A 19,001-nucleotide genomic window follows, 5' to 3' on the forward strand; every position below is an offset into this window, starting at 1 on the left:
GTGAGTGCGACGGCCGAGATTGAATCTGGTGATGGGACACTCTGTCGGGCGATGGAACGCTGACGACGCAATTCATTGAAGCTTTGGCACAGGCTTACGAGGACTGCCACCGTGGTCATGCTTTTCGCCAGCAACATCTGGAATGCGCCATCCTCGATGCCCTTGAGAATCTGTCGAATTTTCTCTTCTTCAGGCATAGATGGGTTAACACGCCTGCAGAGGTCGAGCACATCCTCAAAAGTCTCGCCAGGCTGCTGGGCTCGGTGGCGTAGACGCTGGTCAGCGCGGAGTTTGCGGACCTCTGGTCGGCCGAACGCTTCGGTCACGAGGGTCTTAAATGTGGACCAGTTGGCGATGGCGGTTTCGCGGTTGGTAAACCATAGCTTAGCGACGTCAGCCAAGTAAAAGATAACATAGGTGAGCTTAGAATCGTTGTCCCACTTGTTGCTGGCACTTACGCATTCGTACATGGCAAGCCAGTCTTCGACGTCTTGCTCACTACTGCCGCTGAAGATTGGTGAGTACCGCTGATGGGTAGCGCCGGGGCAGGTCGACAGTGCAGCCAATGGTGCTGGCTGTGCTGGGATGGGCTGGTTGGCGACTGCGTCAGTCATGTTGTACGGTGGTCTTTCGGCCAACTTGCGAGAGCGGAGCTCCAGGTCTGCTTAGGGATCTCAGCAGCCTCCACCAAATACGACAATGTTTATTCAAACAGAGGAGTCGCAGCGAGGTCGCGACGAAAAACGGGCGTACGGCAAGTCTGGCAAAGGCGGCACAGGTTCTCGCGCAATCAGAGCACGGGGTTTTTTGTTCTCTTTGAAAGGCGCATATGTGTTAGTGCGTATGCTCCACTACACAAGTATCGTATCGACATGATTATCAAAACGGCCAGGCGAGCTAAAAGTCGTAGGCGGCTAAATAGATAGATACGCTCAAAGTCGCCGAAGTTCCCTAAGAAATGCTTCGTATTTAATATATATCTTTGTGTAATGAGAATAACTGGGCTTGTCCTAGTCAATACGATAGACAGTTTTTTTAATTTCAGGAGTAATCATGATTCATATACTACTACTACTACTACTACTACTACTACTACTACTACGACTACTACTACTACTACTAATAATAATAATAATAATGATTTCTGGGGTTCTAATGAACTGAAACCATCATATGACTATGAGAGACACTGTAGTGGAGGGCTTTGGAAATTTTGACCACCTTGGGTTCTTGATGTGCATCTAAATCTAAGCACATGGGCATCAAGCATTTTCGCCTCCATCGAATCCTGGCCGCCATGGCTGGCATGCAATCCCGCGACCTGCGGGTCAGCAGCTGAGTACTTTAACCACTAGACTATCGTGGCGGGTATGATTCATATTCTGAGTGGTTGTCTGTCCCTTTAAGTTCATAATAAATTAAGAAAATTTTTATTACTCGGGTCTTTTCAATATTATTTTAGGAGTGCATAAGTATTTTTGCCTCAGTAAAGGGTTCGTCTGCATAGTTGTTGAGTGCATTATTGCCATGGCACTTTGATGAAAAAAAAAACATGTACATGTAGTCAAAAGAAGGAAAGACACCCAGCAGATGCTAACTTCAATAGCCAATCGTCAATATTGGAGCAGAACGTCACCTTGTCTGGCAACATAGGAGATGCACTCCTTTTGGACATGTGTGTCTGTTGCAAGAGTCCTGATTTCTGGTGTCGTCGCATACACAGCAGAGTAGAGGAATAAAGGAATCAGCTGTACTATGCCGTAATACCTGCAGTGGCACAAAAATATGGTTAAATATGAACAAATATTCAGCACAATGCATCAATTCATAGTCACAGTAGCAGTCTTCCAAACTGCACTAATGATTGCTACAACTACGCAAAATACACTTGCAATGCGTTACTTATAAAAATATCGACTCAATCTGTAGCATGCCTGGTCGATTTGGCGTTTCTACTGAGCATTCTACACTGATCTGCCTAGTAGAAGCATATGGCAGAAGTCCATAAATGCTCGGAGCCAAGCTAATTGGTAAGTACTGGGTGGACAAACACAGACACAAGAAAAAAGTCAAGACACCGCAAATGCCAACTAGCAACATGAAGGTGGGGGTGGGGGAGACTTGTCAATCTAAGCTGGATTGATAGGTATTGTCCAATGCCTAGGCATGTGCAAGTAAAAAGAGCTTGTTTCGCAGAAATTCCGGCGTCATCGTTGCTTGTAAGTGAAAAATCATCTTGTGCATGACCGAAAAATGGACAAAGATAAAAACAAAATAAATAATAGAAATTCCGAGTCTGAGTGGGGATCGAACCGGGGTAGTTTGTGTGGCAAGCGGGTGCTCTACCACACAGCCGTGTGTCTACTTGTGAATACAGTGAAAATAACTTCCTCTGCTTGGAAATGCAGTGAAAGTAACTTTCATGCATTACAAACACACACGTCCCGTATACATGCTCCACAATAAAACATTAACTATTGCACTAATGATGTGCGGTACAAGTGTCATCGCACGTCGCAGCATGTGATTATAATAATGTCTTCATGGTTTAAAGCCCGTCCCTCACTACAAAGGCACACACGCTGCACCCTTAAGGCCACAAAGTGGGTGCACAGCGTGTTCGAAAAGATTTCGTGCACTAAGTGTTTGAAGCACTCACTAGGGACAAAATATCGCCATCACAACTTTCAAAGGCGAAGTTTAAGGGTTCCCCAAATTTTGTGCCTTCTTTTATGCCATTGTGCTCCTTTGCAGTTGTAAGCCGGCATTTGTGTTGCTTTTTTTTTTTCTTATTGTTTCCATCTTTGCACGGCCAGTCTAATATAATCAATCAATGTATTGCCATAGTTTCTGGCTTGGCTGGACACCTTCATTCCTTTATGAGCCATTGTAGGATAGAGCTGTGCAGTTTCCTGAAATGTCGGACTGTCCTTCCAAATGTTTTGCATGCAGATGCATTCTACACTGCGACAACCATATTTAACACATCAGAATGACACCTCATCACCCGTCTTCCAATGCACAGGTTTAGGCCTTTTCGGTGAAATTACACAGGCTTTGGTACAGTTTTGAAGCAGAATTCAAAACTGAAAGGAAAGAGCAAATTCAGTGTGCAATATCTACCGATTTGTATTGCCATCATATTAACTTGTTAACTGCAGTATATTTTTTAATTATATGTACAGACGGTTCATCATTTTTAAAGTTTCTTGTCCCTTAGAAATACCATACTCACATGACTGCATATCTTTTGTTCTTTCTTGGGAACAAATATTGTGGCCAAGAATTGTACCAATTTTTTTCTATATGGGCTCAACATTAGAAATGGCAAAATAGGCAGAATAGTGTGTTAAAACTAAACTTGTACTTTTTTTAAGCCATGGAAATTTTTTTAGAATGCTAACTACAGTATTGTTATCCTGGGTTGAAGCTCTGTGTCAGCAGTAAATTTTATCAAAATTAAAAATGGTGGCCAGGACCTCGTGTTTGTTCTTATCGGAACACATCTAACAAACACATCAAAGAAACTGTTATCACTGGAGAACTCACAGCATGTTTCGTATGCACTCTTTGACTAAGCTAACTTCAACGTCGGCTTCAACTGCAATCTTGGCCACATGCCTGAAGCCATCAATGAATGGCAATATCTGAAAATCATGAGAAACATAAATTACTCCCACTGCACGAGTAGCTTGATAAGTGTCGGTACATTCTTCAGTGAATGTCTTAAAAAAAAGAAAAAGAGGTGACATGGTTTTGATTATTGATAAATACTGCATACTGAATGATAGACTGGACCCAAATGAGGATGCAACATCAAGAACCCTTGGCATTTTTACTGTAAAAATACTTTTCCCTAACAAGAAACATAGGCTAGTGCTTATAAATGCACAATTGCTTTTCAAACAGTAGTTTTTTTTGTAGACGAAATATTCCAACTGCTGAAAGCACTGCTGCCAGAGATCTGTTTAAAACAACCTTATTTCTGACAATCTCCACACTTCTTTAGTTCAAGTCATCAATAATACGCTGCTGATTGGGATCTCCAGACCACAAGTTGTCCAGGCCCACTGACCTTTGCTCTGAATCTTTTCTAGTCTAACAAGCTAAGCACATGCACTAGGCATAGCATCAATCGGCTCTCCTTTCTTGATAGATAATTTTTAGCTTTTTGAGCGAAGAATTAAGATAGCTGTTGAATCCTTGTACCAAGGCGACTAAAGCTAGCCTTGAAAGATTACATAAAATTAGGCGTGACTGTGAACGCGGTAGTTAGTCACACTGTAGTAGAGTTTCGTGCTATCTGGACAAAAGTTCACACGCAAATAGTTCGAAGAGTGGGTATGCCAGAAGAATTCTGCCGTACTGAGTAATGCACAGCCAAAAGGCTTCATTTCACTAAGTGGCTGGTGGTGGGAATGATTGTTGGACTACGTGTTCCGCTTGCCACATAACTTATGTGCCCAGGCGCACTTTACTTATGTCTCATACACAAATTAAATGCGCCCTGTAGCAATTTTGTTGTGTGGTCCAAATATGCTGCCAATCAATAGCAGAGGCTCTGAAAATGCATGCGCCAAAAATTCAGACACTGCGTGTAATTTACAACGAATTCTCAAAGTTAGCTAAAGATTGTTCCCTCTTCTCTCTACAAGTGGTTTCATTTCATTTCATTTTATTACCTTAAAGACCCCATTGAAGGGGTATTACATAAGGGGTGGGTACATATATGAAAACGTGAAAGCCATTTTTTTTTTTACAATGCAAGGTAATTTGTTACGGTGTTCAAAAAGGTGGTAGGACAGGTTATGGCGGTGATTTCGTTAGAAAGGCCGTTCCAGTCCGTAGCTGCACGAAAAAAGAATGAGGACGAAAAAGTGACGGTGCGCGTACGCGGCCGCTCAACTTGTTGCGGGTGACCAGTGCGATGGGAGATGCGTGCCGGAGGAAGAATGTATGGTGGCCTGCCGAGCGAGCTGTAAAAAAACTTGTGAAAAAGGGAAAGACTAGAAATGCGGCGACGAGATGCAAGCAATGATAGGCCAGATTCTGTTTTCAGTGCTGATATGCTCACGTCGTAAGAGTACGTAGAATGAATAAATCGTGTGGCTCGATTTTGAAGTGACTCGAGCTGATTGATGAGATATGCTTGATGCGGGCTCCAAATGGCTGATGCGTATTCTATCTTCGTCCTTACGAGAGATTGATAAGCTAGTAATTTGACATTATTAGGAGCGTGACGCAAATGGCGTTTTAAAAACCCGAGTGTTTTGTTAGCAGATGCAATGATCCTATCAAAATGACAGTACCATAAGCCATGATCACTAGCATCGTAAGCTGCATAGTAACCGCAGCTGCCGTGCCTGCGCTACACTTTGTTACAGCTGCCGTGCCTGCGCTACACTTTGTTACAAGTCGAGAGCAGTGCGACTTTTTGCCGTAAAGGGTCTTCCCTCCAGCTGACACTGTCGCTGCGTCAATGTGATGTTTCAGCTGACAACTTCGGACACACAGGCAGCCCTTAGACCCTAAATTTTATGGGTGTGTTATCATTGTAGAGTAGTTCTTATGGAATACTTCATTTCGAGGGAATATAAAATTTCATTCGAACTTTATTTACTTCTCCATTAGAGTAAAACACGTGAAACAGTTTGCCGGTCAGTGCATTCTCCCTCAACTGCTTGATTCTCGTTTTGCGCATTGCCGTTCTTTTTTCCCCGCCATGGATCCCAAGGAGGTGACACAGAAATGTGCTTTACTACCCTTGAATGAAATTCACAGTTCGTTACCATCTACTTGTAATGCCTTACAGATGTGTAGTTTCTCTGCAGACCGACCAATAATGGCAGCAAGTGCTCCCCAACTTCACAAAAACCTTGATTTATGGTGTAGGGGTTGCCTCACAAGTGCATTTGTCGTAAATTCCCCAAGAGAGTTTTTTAAAAGGCTCCAGAAAGGCCACTCTGTTAATCATGACTAAGCCATGTGTATGCGACAACACAAGCGAGCTTTAGGACACTTTGTCATCACCCAAAAAAATTTACAATATTAAGGGAAGATTGTTACAAAAGATTTGAATTGGCAATCAAAAATTCACTCTGAGGGGTTGCATTTGACCAAAAAATTAAGGGACACCAACCCTCAAATGTTTGCAGGACACCAAGTCCCTTGAACCTCGACACATTAGTGAGGTAAAACTGCTAATTTCCTCAGATGCTTATTTGCTAATGAGCATTATTGACACAAATCTGAGTAGGATGCAGTAGGCACCAGCTCCACCATTTAGAATAGCCTGAGGACATGCTGTTCTTTATATAAGCACACTGAGAAAACGCAGCAGATTACGCTATCCAGCAACCACGCGAAGTCATGCCTCACTGAATACTGCTTACAATAGCACAGCCACAAACAAGACATAAACCTGGCTGATAGTTTGATAAAATAAAGCAACGAGCCCACTTGGTTAAAGGGCTGATTTCAACTTGAAGTCGTGCCATCTGCTAAACAGAACAAATTGGCAGTCAGTGTGTCAAGCTAACAGCCTAATCACTGCACTGCTCTCATGAGGCAGTAACAGAGCTCCATTCAATGCAATTGCACTTGACACTTATCTCACACATGACAAGTATCAATACCTGTCAGAACATCACAGCAAGGTTACGATGCAACAAGAGCACTTGAGCAAATGCTTTGTTTACAAGATACCCAGGTTAGGAGGCCACACAACTTTATCAAGAGCAGCACACGCAGAAAGTTGGATGTTGAGTTTAGGTAGAGATCAGACTTTTCAGCATTTGCATTCTAAGAAAATTCGGTACTTATAGGCACATTTTTTTTTTTACAAAGCTGTATTTTCAACGTTTTTGGCACCGTGAGAAGCTCTGCACACTTATATACTTAGTTACAGTAAACCCTCATCATAACTAAGTCACTTTTTTTCAAATTATTGCCTTAAGAAAGTGGCAACCCAACCCATACGAATGGAAATCAGACCAGATTCCTCAAAGCCTGCAAGCAAAGAGCTTTGTCAAGTATTACAAGCAAACCCACAAAAGTTTGAAACCTTGAAGTGCTCGAGCAAAGAACCAAACTGTCCTCACTGCCCGGCCAATGTTGCAGAGCGTGAGACATGACTTCCACTTTTTCATCAAATATAGAACAATGATGATAATAGGCAGCTTTCATCAACAGCTGCGGCGCGCGCAATCTTGGAGGTTATAGGGAAGCAAGGAGCTGCCTCTGCCAATCTGCCACGGTATCATACACTGTCAAAACTGTAAGTTCGGTTGGCAATATCAGGCCCTGACATGGTCAGCCTGACAACTATGCCGTGCATGCTCCTCATTAGTCGAGTCGGGGCTCCAAAGGATTGACATCTAGGTTACAGCTGGCATTCTCTGGTGTGCATGAAGCCCGTGCTCTAGGTAGATCACCACGAAACTTGGTTCCATGTCAAGAGACCTGCACAAAAGCTTCTTCACGTCTGGCTGAGAGTAAAAAAATAAGTCAAACGAGTATCGTAGTCATACGCATCAGCCTGCAAGATGCAATATCGAGGCTTTCAGTGAAGGCCGTTATTCTCTATGTATCCACCTTGTGGAATATCTACTTTGTCCTCCACCGATTCCTTCGCTTCGTCTTCCACTCAGTGAGCAGCGCACCCCCGTTTTTGGTCCTTCTCCCGCAACATTATTTTAACATTAGAAAGCTTTCGAAACTCTCGACACAAATGAGAAAGATGGAACGCGTTGCACTGCAACAAATGTTGCCCCCTGAGACACTCATCTCGAAACTCGTGTGTGAGCTTTAATCTTGTTAGGCATTGAATTAGGTTTTAAGCGGCTGCCCACCTGACTCACCTGGAAGGTCGGTACACATGCCCTGCATCATTTTCAAACATCTGGACATATTCATGCGCAAGTTCAGGCTTGTGAAGTTTGCTGAAGTGCCCAGTTACTATACATTTCGTCTGCTTTCTTTACACTAGGAATGTACTGGTGGGTTCAGTACGTCCACGCGATAAAAAGTGCCACAATATCACGAATCGCAATTTTTTCAAGCAATTGAATGTGCCACACTAAAGTGGATAATGCACAAGATGGATACATAGGAAATTGAGCCCCGTTTACCTTTGGCGGCACCGTCGTGTGGGCAACAATTGCCAGTAAGTGCACAGGAAGGGCCTCAAAGATGATGCCATCTAGTCCACTAACACAGCTGCAGCCACATATGAATGTAAATGTAGGGCACTCCATTGAAAAAGCATAGGAGATTCCGACATTGCTAACGTGCACGTGTCTGCCCCGGAACAGTACTGAGGCCACGGACTTGCAGAACGCTTGAATAATGTGCCGCCAGAGACTTGCTTCAAGTTCAAATGACCACCTCTCTAACAGAGATGAATCACTGAGATCAAACTGCTTAAAAACGATGTTTCTTTGCTTCCACAATGTTGCCAAACAGCTGGAACGCAACACTAATTGTGCACCCACTTCTACCGAATTCCTGTTCATATGTTTTTTTTTTCAATATTTTTTTTTCAATAATGTTTAGTTAAGTTAACTGTACAAGAAAAAAAATTTTGATTAACGAAAGGCAGCAACTAATTACAGTGGAAATTTTTCTAAAAGGGGTACTGACAAAAAGTTTGGCCAGGTGCTTTCTTTTTCTTTTGCTGCAATATGTAGCTGGGGGATATCACTAGCTGCAGCGTCTCACAGAATATTAATAGTCCGTTTATTATCAAGCAGTCTCAACTTCAATTTGGAATAGCTCTGAGCACAACAAGACACCGCGTGCAACTACTACTTCTAGCATGTGAAACAGCACACAGCACTCTGATGCACTTCTGCACTACTTCTGTTGTCTGCTTGTGTTCTTTTGTTTACCACATGCGTGGTGCTGTGATCATTACTATTGTCATGCAGTTGCAACGACTTTCTTGAGCTATGTTCACCACAGTCATGGACTCGCATGCAGCCGTCCAATAGCCGCAAGCAAGGCAAGAGCGTAATGGTGAATTGTCATATTAGCCACGCCAGCTTGATTCTCGGCCCTGATGTCCTGGAAGTAGGGGGTCACTATGACGATGATGATGATTATCAGGTCACTAGTGGTGATTATCAGGTAGATGGTTTCAATATTACGAAGTGCAGTGTATAGCATTGATCATGCACTTTCATGTTTGTAAATATTGTCTGCCAAGGTGTGCCCGCTGTTCGTAAATGATACATATGTGTACACAGGCATCAATCCCTCAGAATATCTCAGCTGCAATTCTTTTTTTTTTGTGTTGGTGTCTATATAAAAGGTCTAAAAACACTTTTCCAAGTGATCTTCGCATGATCTTAGTATCTGCGATTATGGCCTCCACAATCCATTGCCTCAAAAAGTTCTTGAAACTCGTGAAGATGCGATCACGTGATGATGTCACGATGACCACAATTTGTGACATCATTGTGACATCATTTTGACATCAGTGACGGCCACACGACATCATCACGTGGCATCATTGCTTGATGAAAGGCGGTCTGATCACGGAGGCAATGCAAAATTAGGTGGGTGCCTCCAATCTTGCGAAACCATGTTAAGTGCAGAAAACTTTCAAAAGGTGGTGGAGAGAGTCCATACATTGATGGAGAATAAAAAGAAGATGGCTTTAACTTTAGAGTCGTCTCAAGTGAATGCTTCAGAGACCCTGAGAGTTTTTCCTGAAACCTGTCCACTCAATCTGTTTGTGAGTTGGTATGAACAGAAAGGCGCACCAATATACTACAAATAACCCCCCGTCAGCTTAACGTGCCACTTTTTCGTGCAGCCAGGTGACGAAAGAACAGATACAGCCCTTTTTCGTCATGATGGCCTCCCTCCACAAAATAACACCAGACTTGCAAACGGGAAAGCAGCAAGTGGCCCTACATCCAATATACTTGGGACTGTTCGGTAACACGGTGCGAGCAGCCATAGTGAAATCGTAAAATTAGTCCAACATAAATCGGTAAACACTGAAAACTCCAATTCCTGTAGCGATGTGTTTTAGCATGGCTGTTGTTAACAGAGAGCAAGACCAAAAGCCAGATGTGACATGCCTTACCTGCATTGCTGTGATATCCCACTGATGATCCATTAAGGAATATAATAATAATAAAAAAATTACAGGGGTGGGCACGGGAAGAAAAAAGAGAGCACACACAACTGGGCATTAATAAGCAGCCACTGCACCATACACATCAGGACATGTAAAGAAGAAAGCCAGACATCACACCATTGCACACGATAACAAGAAGCTGCTTGCACAAGGACAACACTGCTACAGCAAGGATGTGCCCATGACACAGATGCTGCAAGGCTTCGTAAATCGGGAATTTTTGTGGGACTAATATATGCAAATTTGAGTCACCCTGTGGAATTTCATGCAATAAGGAAATGGCAAATGCCAAGTTGCAGCCAAAGCAAATTAACAAAATTTTATTAAGGCGCCATGAATAAAATAAAGGTAGCAATTTAACAAAAAAGGCTTTTATGCACTGTTGCTTTTTTTAAGGAGTACAGCTACACAATTTCTACAGGATAGGAATGCTCCTAAGTAAAGTTTGTGCTACCATATATTGCCATGCTTTTGTTTGCATTAGAAGTGAAATAGAGAACATAAATATGACAAGAAATTTCGAACCTTTACATGCAGTTGCTTTAAAAAAGTTTCAACCTTCCTGCAATGTATCAATTCCCCACACATCTACACGAGGAGTTCTAAAGTCCTGCTAGTAAGCAATTTTATTTGTCGCAAATCACCATCAATAAACACCTGGTCAAAGCCACTGTGAGCATGACTACAATCAATGTACTTTAGCCAATACTTTTTTGCAGACTAGTTGGTTCATACTTGAAAAATTGATTTGCTGCACAAACTTGAAGGAAAACAAGGGAGACAGAAAAGAGCGCAGACTACCAGCTGTTTATTGTCGTTTCTTGAAGCCAATAAAGCTTGATATATGGCAATGAAGCTTGATATATAATAATAAACGTTCGATCGCTCTTGACAGCCCACTTGGACTCCATATTTTTTTAGAATTCATTTGCCGAGCAACTGTACAAATTTGTTATGTTTGTACATTCAATGTACATCCGTTGCACGTACGGTTAACATTCGTGGACATTTGATGGTTGTTCGGATTATACGAAGTGTATGTGCTGTCGTATGCCTGCTGGATATCTGAGGTTACTTAGGTACACTGACATGGCTATGTCATCTATGCTACGCCCCACCGCAAGAACATCTTATAATGCTAGTTGGGTTTTAGTGAACTCAACACAACCCTGCAAGGCTGCCTGACGCATCAACAGGTAGCTGAAGACTGCTTCACTAGATGTGGTAAATTCAATCTTTAGCACAGGCATCCTGATGGGGTATGGAGATGATAGTGTTAGTGCATAAGCAATGCAGCCCATGCTGACATTCAGAAACCTGACAACTATCTAACATCATCAGTAATTGCTAATACAAGTATGTAGAACTTTTTCAAATTTTTTTTCAGACAATACAAATTTCAGTGCAGTAAAAGGTGTCTGTAACATCTCAAAGGTCTGGCCGATATGTAGGACATCTGAACGAAGCCTTACATGTTGTCGAGGGTCCTTACATGTTGTCGAGGGTCCCGTTGCAGTCTTGTACTTTGGGACCCTCGTCTGTATATTTTACTCCCTGTAACATCCTTTTATGACATGATAATAAATTGATTGATTGATTGTCATGGGAACATTATCCTTATCAGAGCATCACCCTACCTTTAGTTAATTTTCATCTTTACGACTTCCTGGACAGCATGTTTTCCATGCAGTTTTTTTTATACTATAAGAAAGGCACACTTTATCCATGAGAACGAGACAAGATGGTGATAGTGACAAATAACAGTATGCTGTAAGCCCCCTTCCCCCTCCCAGCCAACTCCTCTAACAACCAACCTGGCGTAACTGAATAAAACGGTGGTGTGAATAAGCAACCTTGATACAGTACATTGCTTCAATGCAAACACAGCAGTACATTGGTGCGGGCAATCCCTGCTAAAATTGTACCACCTGTATGCAGACAAGGTAGGCAGCCTTTCATGCATCATTCTCCCTAGCTTGAGCTACCCTTGCAGGCTCTCACTTGCGCAGAGAACAGAGGCAACAGATGTCATATACGTAACCGCAGGGCAATGGCAAAAATGAACCTGGAGAGTCCATATAATTGCCACCATAGCAAAAGGTTCCTTCTGGAAAGTGCTGAGTGTTACCATTAACAGCAAAAAGCACATACTGAACTCATCAGGCCACATATTGGAAATTGACAGAGTACTGACACGAATTTTAAATATTTCCAGAACGTAGCTCTAAATCAAAACACTGGTGTCAAAGACCCCAAAATTGGGAATAAATTTATTATATGTTTAACACCACTACCTTAAAACACCAATATCAGTTTAGGTATCAAGAGGCAGTCTATGCAGTGATGTGCAAACAGACTAAACACAAGCCTGATGTCGGGAAGACTGCAAATTGTGGAAATACTCACAACAGCTGCCTGTTTGCTCACAAATACAATGATTAGTGAATTATCACCCACTGACCCCGACAACCATTTCTGTGATTGAGGCTCCATGCCGATGCAGAGTTCACAAATTCAGTGGAACTGTGTTTACTCGTCAGGATGATTCCCACTGCGGTAGAACTAGCTTGCCGGTACTCTGTGATGAAAACTTTCAAATCAAAGTAAAATATTTTGTGTGTTGCGTTGCTCCGGTGTGTGAAGAGCATTGATAGTGCACACCATAGAAACAAAATATGCACCTCAAAATGGTGTCAGTACTCCTTTAAATACAGGCAGTCACATTATCTTTGGTTTGAGAAAGAGCCTTCTTGGATTCCATCCTCATCAGGATAAAAGCTGAGCTCTTTCACGTGGATGCAGTGTTTTCACTGCCTCAGCGGCATGCACGAGTCAGGCAAATAAAATTTACTTGTTGCGTGGTGAGGTCCCACTGAGAGGGCGTGCACGCTGGGCGACTAGCTGTAAAGATAGGCACGTCGTGGTCCGACACCAATCGAGGGGCTTCGTGCACTGTGGTCACTTTCAGGTAAATTGTAGTTGATTCATCTGAAAGAACACCATGCCGTGCTAAGGAGCCCTGCTCTTGCAAGATAAGTTCTCAGAAAATCCTAGCATAAGAGGACTGCCCCATCAGCTTTGCGAAGGAGTGGGTGGGAGGTGTCAGTTTATGACTAATATTCAAAACTGAGATTTCCAATCACAAATGCCTTTTTAGTCAATTAATAAGCACAGTGTTCGCAGTTATAAGGAGCGTGTTAGCTTCAAAATCTTGTGAGGATACTAACTCTTCACTGGCCATTGAAGGTTTCTATGAGAATCCGCTGACTGAAGTCAGATGAAAGCTTGAAGCTGAAGTCTGGCCTTGTGAAGACGAAGTGTTTCAATTTAGCGAAACAAAAAGTTGAAACACTTCTTTTTTTCTGCTAAATTGAAACACTTCTTTCTTTCTGCTAAATTGAAACACCTCTTTCTTTATACTAACTCCTGTTTAAGAACTATGGCTAGGAAGGAACCGTTACCTCCCTATTTGTCCCTGTTTTAGCTCCAAGGTTGTTAGGATGTCCTAACTATATTGTCTTCAGATGTTACTTATGTCATTCTGTTAAATTACAGTTGGATATGCATGTTCAGCAACAGTGATGATTGGTAATCTGTCATATAAGATGGCCAAACAACTATGAGTGAGCATGTGCATGCCTTATGAAATACTAAAAGCAAAAGGAAGGCTTACAAAATCACTATATTGCTATAAATATCATAACAGTTTGATTTCACTATAGAAACATCACTTTTCAGCAACCATCAGTCATGGAACTCGTTTCCAAACAAAGAATCTGAACAGAAAAAAAAAGGTAAATGTGGTGTCGGGGTTTCGGTTCCAGTTTTGGAACCGGTTGGCTGGCCCCTAGGGGCCTTTTACATATGTATATTTCTAGATATCAAGGGGCTCATGATAGTGTGATTCAAGAAGACTTGTGGGGAATACTGGACACACTAGATGTGGAAGATGAAATAACTAATCTTCTAAAGGATATCTATAAAAGAAACAAGGTAGTTATCAAATGCGAAGAACAGGTATCTGAACCTATAGAGATACAATTCGGGCTTCGACAGGGATGTCCCTTGTCACCTTTGTTATTTATGCTGTATTTCCATGAACTAGAATCCAAATTGGAGTGGAGTCGACTCGGCTTCAGCCTCTTTTTTTGCCAAGCAAGAAAAACACATTGAACAGTGATTGTCGTTGCCAGCATTGATGTATGCAGATGATATAGTATTAATAGCCAACAACAAGGAAGATCTGCAGGGATTGATAGACATCTGTGGTAATGAGACAGGTGCATTGCCTTACTTGTCTGTGTATACTGTACATTTTTATTCTATTGTGTATTCGTCTTTGCCTGATATACTGTTGTACTTTTGGTATGTATGCTGTATACATGTTCATTATTCTTAGGCAATGTGTTAGCTGGTAGGACCCCCGAGTGTTCTTCAATTCAAGAGGGGGGGGGGGGGTGATGTGGTGTCGGGGTTTCGGTTCCAGTTTTGGAACCGGTTGGCTGACCCCTAGGGGCCGTTGTACATATGCGTATATAGTGATACTTGTGTATATAAAAATGAGTTCCAGTTTTGCTACCGGCTGCTGCATACTTCTTTGCGGCCGCCGCTTCGCGCCGTGCCCTGTGCTCTCCGTGCGTCGCGTCCGACGCACAATACTACAGTAAGGATGGCAACAACACGACAGAAAAGAATAACCACCAGGAAATATAAGGCATACTTATCGGAATTGAACAGCTCCGCTTGATGTTCAAGTCGTGGAGGATTTTCGACATGATCTCCGGCAGCTGGCACTTCTTGGCGTCATTGCGGATAAAATTGGTCTCTTGCTGCGTTGGGCCAAACAAGCAATCGTTTCAGTTCACGAAACGTTCACTGAAATTAGTGGCATGGCTTACCTCAAGGGTCGTAAGGTAGTTGGCCAACTTTCTCACGATAGGCTCGTACTGGATGGTGCGCATTTTGGCATCACAGACGAAGCAGAGATTAAACATAAGTCTGTTTCTGTCGTATTCGGCACTGTCGATCCCCACTGGATAGCCTATCACTTTCATTTCGCACATGTTCCTGGAAAGTCGGTAGTGTGTAAATGCCATTTAGTTACTCTGAATCAGTTTCACGGCAGTTCATTATCGTGAAGCTAACTGCTCCAATTTTCAGTCTCTCCCTGACACGCTCAATATGCAAGAGACTTGTAAAAGAAGACCCAAACCTTACACAGTGATCAATTTGTGCTGAAGCTCGGGCTTCGGTATGAGGTAGACGCTGATGGCACTAAACGTTTCTTCACTGATGTAGTTCACGGGAACCTGCCGAAAGCAATCAGTTCATATTACTGGGCAGCAACAGGATGCATAACACAGTTGAATGCGTACACGCACCTGGTACATTATCTTCGGCCCAGCCGTTGGATGAAATTCGCAGAAAAATATGCATTTTATCGGGCTATCGCGAACTGTACCGAGAGCCATGTTTGTTTACGCACGCGAAAGGAGGCAGTATCCCTAGATGCCCTAGATCATGCCCTAGATCATCGCCTCCTCTAGAAAGATGCCTGAGGAATGGCTCACGCTCCCAGCGGAGTTGGCCTGCCTTCAGTTTTAAACAAGCTCTGCGCGGTGGCGCTCGCGACCGACACTAACATCACGGCTGCAGTGGCTAGAATAGAAAATTGTGATGAGCGGCAAGCAGCGCCTACGGAGCGCACTGAAGCCTCTGAGGAGGAGCCGCGTGGGGGCGCGCGCAGTCGCGCCCCCATGCGGCTCCTCCTCATACGTTGTTTGCACGTTTCCGACAGGTTGGTCGGGCGCGTTCGTCCACGTTTTTTGTTTTTTTATTCCGTGGCACTCTCACACCAATGCTTCTGTATGCACTCTCATGGCGCGAAAATAAAGTCATTGCTTCGTCCCGGGGTGCACTACAGGCTACAAGTCAGGTTGTTCGGCGTTAGTAAGAACAAAGCTCTGCGCAGTGGCGGAGAGCGATCCCGCGCGCTGACAAGCCGCTTCAAAAAAACTTGGCTGTGTGCAAGCTGCACTTCGACGAGAGGTATGTACATCTCCCGGCACTTCGAGCTCACTGTGAACGGCGAAATGGTTCGCATAGAAAGGGGTAGGCCCTTAGGCGTGCTTGTCGTTCGGGGGGGAGGGGGGAGGGGCGAAGGTTCGTTGCAGCGCGCCCCCTTCCTATTAATTCAGTGTATGAGGCAGATTTTGCGCCCCTCCCCCCATTAGATGACTTAAAAAGTGCCCCGCTGCCTAGTCAATCTATAGAGCAGATTTAGCGTCCCCCTCACAGGTGACTAGGGGGGGGGGGTGCTCACCCCCTTTGCCCCCCTTGTGCGGACGCCTATTGGTAGACTTTTCGGTGAAGCTCTTCGTACTTGTAGACGCCCTTGAAATCTCTTTTTCAAAGTGGTTTTGCTACAACGAGCTTCACAGTGACAGCTTGAAAGAGCCTTTTTTCTGATTAAAAAACAAAACAAAAATGTCACACTGGGCTGCGCACAACATGGTTTGAGCCTCACCAATCAAGAGAACACGTTTTTTTCTGCTCACCCATTTGCGTCTTTACACAAAGGCACTCCACAAGGAGCGAGCATTTTCCCTTGAAAAGAAGTACCTGAAGCCTAGGCGCGTCATCTGCTCTCAGTCCAAAGGAAACAATGTTCTGTGGGGTGCTTGTGAAATATAAAACTTTTCTTCTTGGGATAAAAAAAAAAAGACGCGTGACCAATTATCAAGTATGCATTGTTGTAAACAGATAGTGAGTCACTACTCGGAAATGCCTTGTATGACCAGTGTGCAGAAAATAAAAGGTTTTCATTAAGATACAACTCGGGATTCTCGTTCCTGAAATGATGGTTCGCCGTAGAAGGTGTTGCAAACAGTCTCTCACAACCTAGTCCATCGTTCCACTTTTCTACCATTTCACATCAATAAAATGTTTCAGTGCCGTAACGCGCTCACTTTCGGCACCCTGTCGATATTTCAGTTCAGTCGTGCACCCGAGTAGGCATCCAGTAATTCCAGAAGCTTATTAGCATATTTTTTCGGTCGCAATTTGAAACCATGCACGAGCAACAAAATATATTTTATATGTTTCGCGTTGCCCGCGCGCGTGGTTGTTTCCCGTCTCATACATGCGCAGCCCATCACCAGCTTGGGTGACGTGCAAACGTGTGCTAGCGCCATCTGGCAGTTTCCTCCCAAGGCGTTACGCGCTAGCCGGCGCGTTCATCAGACTTTCCTATTCTAGCCACTGTAATCACGGTGGCAGGCGGAGCGTTTTTGCAGGTCTCAAACAACTCTCGAGTTGCAGGTCTCGAGTTGCAGTCAATGAGGGTGGCGATTTGGGCTTGTTGGTATGGTTGCATGATGATGCAACTCTCGACTGACGCGCCCCATAGGGGCGCGTCAGTCGAGAGTTGTTTGAGACCTGCAACTGTGCATCACTCTTTCGGAGGCTATGCAAAGTGTAGCGTTGTTGCACCGTCCGCCACAGGTGACGCTAGCGACCAAGAACATTTTCTAGTTGAAAGAAAGAAAGAGTGAGGCAGCTGTTTTTTTTCTCATGCGGCAGGCATCTACCTAGAGGAGGCGTTGCCTAGATCAACGCCTCCTCTAAATAGATGCCTGAGGAATGGCTCGCGCTCCCAGCGGAGTTGGCCTGCCTTCAGTTTTAAACAAGCGCCGCGCGTTGGCGCTCGCGATCGACCCTATCATCCCGGCAGCAGGCGGTACCAGCCATCGCCTTTTAGATTTCCTGTGCCTGCCGGATTATCGATGGTCACTTCGGAAGCAGCGGTCGTCGGAACTACAGCAGTGGCGCCACTCAAGTAGGGGGTGTCTTCAAATAAGTTTTTACGCTTTTGGAGCTTATATGCAACAAAAATAACGTAAAAATTTTAAAAGGGCGTAAACGTAATTATAAATATTTCTACGTGAGTGACGCCGTCATTCAACAAGCAACTTTTTTAATACAACGCATCCTCTGAGTAGCAAAAGCCAAAGTTGCCAATCTCAAAGGCCAAGTACAAAGACCCTTACCCCTACGTAGGCAGCGCTGCCGTAGAAAACCGGCGTTTCGCGCTCATTCGGCAGGCACGGGAAACTAAAGGCGTTGTACCAGCGAAGTGTTTTTTATCTGCGACCCATAGGGGCGCGTCAGTCGAGAGTTGTTTGAGACCTGCAACTGTGCCCCTCGGTTTCGGTGGCTGTGCTAAGTGTTGCGTTGTTGCACCATCCGCCACAAGTGACGCTAGCGACCGAGAACACTCTGAAACGAAGGAGAGAAAGGATGTGACAGCTGTTTTCCTTCTCATGCGGCAGGCATCTAAATAGAGGTGGCGTTGCCTAGATCAACGCCTCCTTTATTTCAGATGCCTGACGAATGGCTCGTGTTGCCAGTGGAGTCTAGAATACAAAGTCGCCCTGCCTTCACGGTGGCGCTCACGACCAATGCTATCATCACGGCGTTTTTACTGGATGGATGGATGTATGTATGTGGATGTACCCTTTAAATCGGGCGGCGGCTAACGCCACTTAGCCGTAATACTTAGTGAACTAGCCACTAGATTTATATTTTTTCCCCTTTAAATAGTAAAGTTGGATGGGTACTTTGCAGTGAAGGGTTCAATTTTCACTCGTGCCGTGACCTTAGCCACCGATTAGATAACCTCCTTCTAGTTACGTCTACCCGCTTAAAGTCTATTTTGCCCCCACTGTCCCTAAACCCCGGTGCTTTGAACAACTCTGCGCCATCATCCTGAACTATAGCGTGAAGCTCTTTACAGAACATCATCAAGTGTTCGGCAGTTTCTTCTTCCTCTCCACACGCACTGCATACTGTGCCT

At 44.0% G+C, this 19,001-nt stretch overlaps 1 protein-coding gene across 3 annotated transcripts in view; it reads right to left on the reverse strand.

Moving 5' to 3' along the window:
• LOC119166937 (Nitrogen permease regulator-like 2) overlaps positions 1–15,679 on the reverse strand; it is a 29,789-nt gene extending 14,110 nt beyond the window's left edge. Inside the window, exons 1-8 of one of the 3 annotated variants that reach the window (XM_037418327.2) lie at positions 15,529–15,679; positions 15,365–15,456; positions 15,046–15,214; positions 14,868–14,976; positions 12,999–13,135; positions 10,094–10,114; positions 3,550–3,647; positions 1,637–1,767 (exon numbers count right to left, since the gene is read on the reverse strand). In XM_037418327.2, coding sequence (XP_037274224.1) covers positions 1,637–1,767; positions 3,550–3,647; positions 10,094–10,114; positions 12,999–13,135; positions 14,868–14,976; positions 15,046–15,214; positions 15,365–15,456; positions 15,529–15,618 — 847 coding nt within the window. In that variant the 5' untranslated portion in view covers positions 15,619–15,679. Of the gene's footprint in view, positions 1–1,636; positions 1,768–3,549; positions 3,648–10,093; positions 10,115–12,998; positions 13,136–14,867; positions 14,977–15,045; positions 15,215–15,359; positions 15,457–15,528 lie in introns of those variants that run through there. The other 2 variants (XM_037418328.2, XM_037418329.2) reach the window with 2 other exon arrangements.
• Between the last annotated feature and the right edge of the window lie 3,322 nt (positions 15,680–19,001).

Source organism: Rhipicephalus microplus, chromosome 6 (genome assembly GCF_043290135.1).
Source record: "Rhipicephalus microplus isolate Deutch F79 chromosome 6, USDA_Rmic, whole genome shotgun sequence".
Taxonomy (NCBI): Eukaryota; Metazoa; Arthropoda; class Arachnida; order Ixodida; family Ixodidae; genus Rhipicephalus; species Rhipicephalus microplus.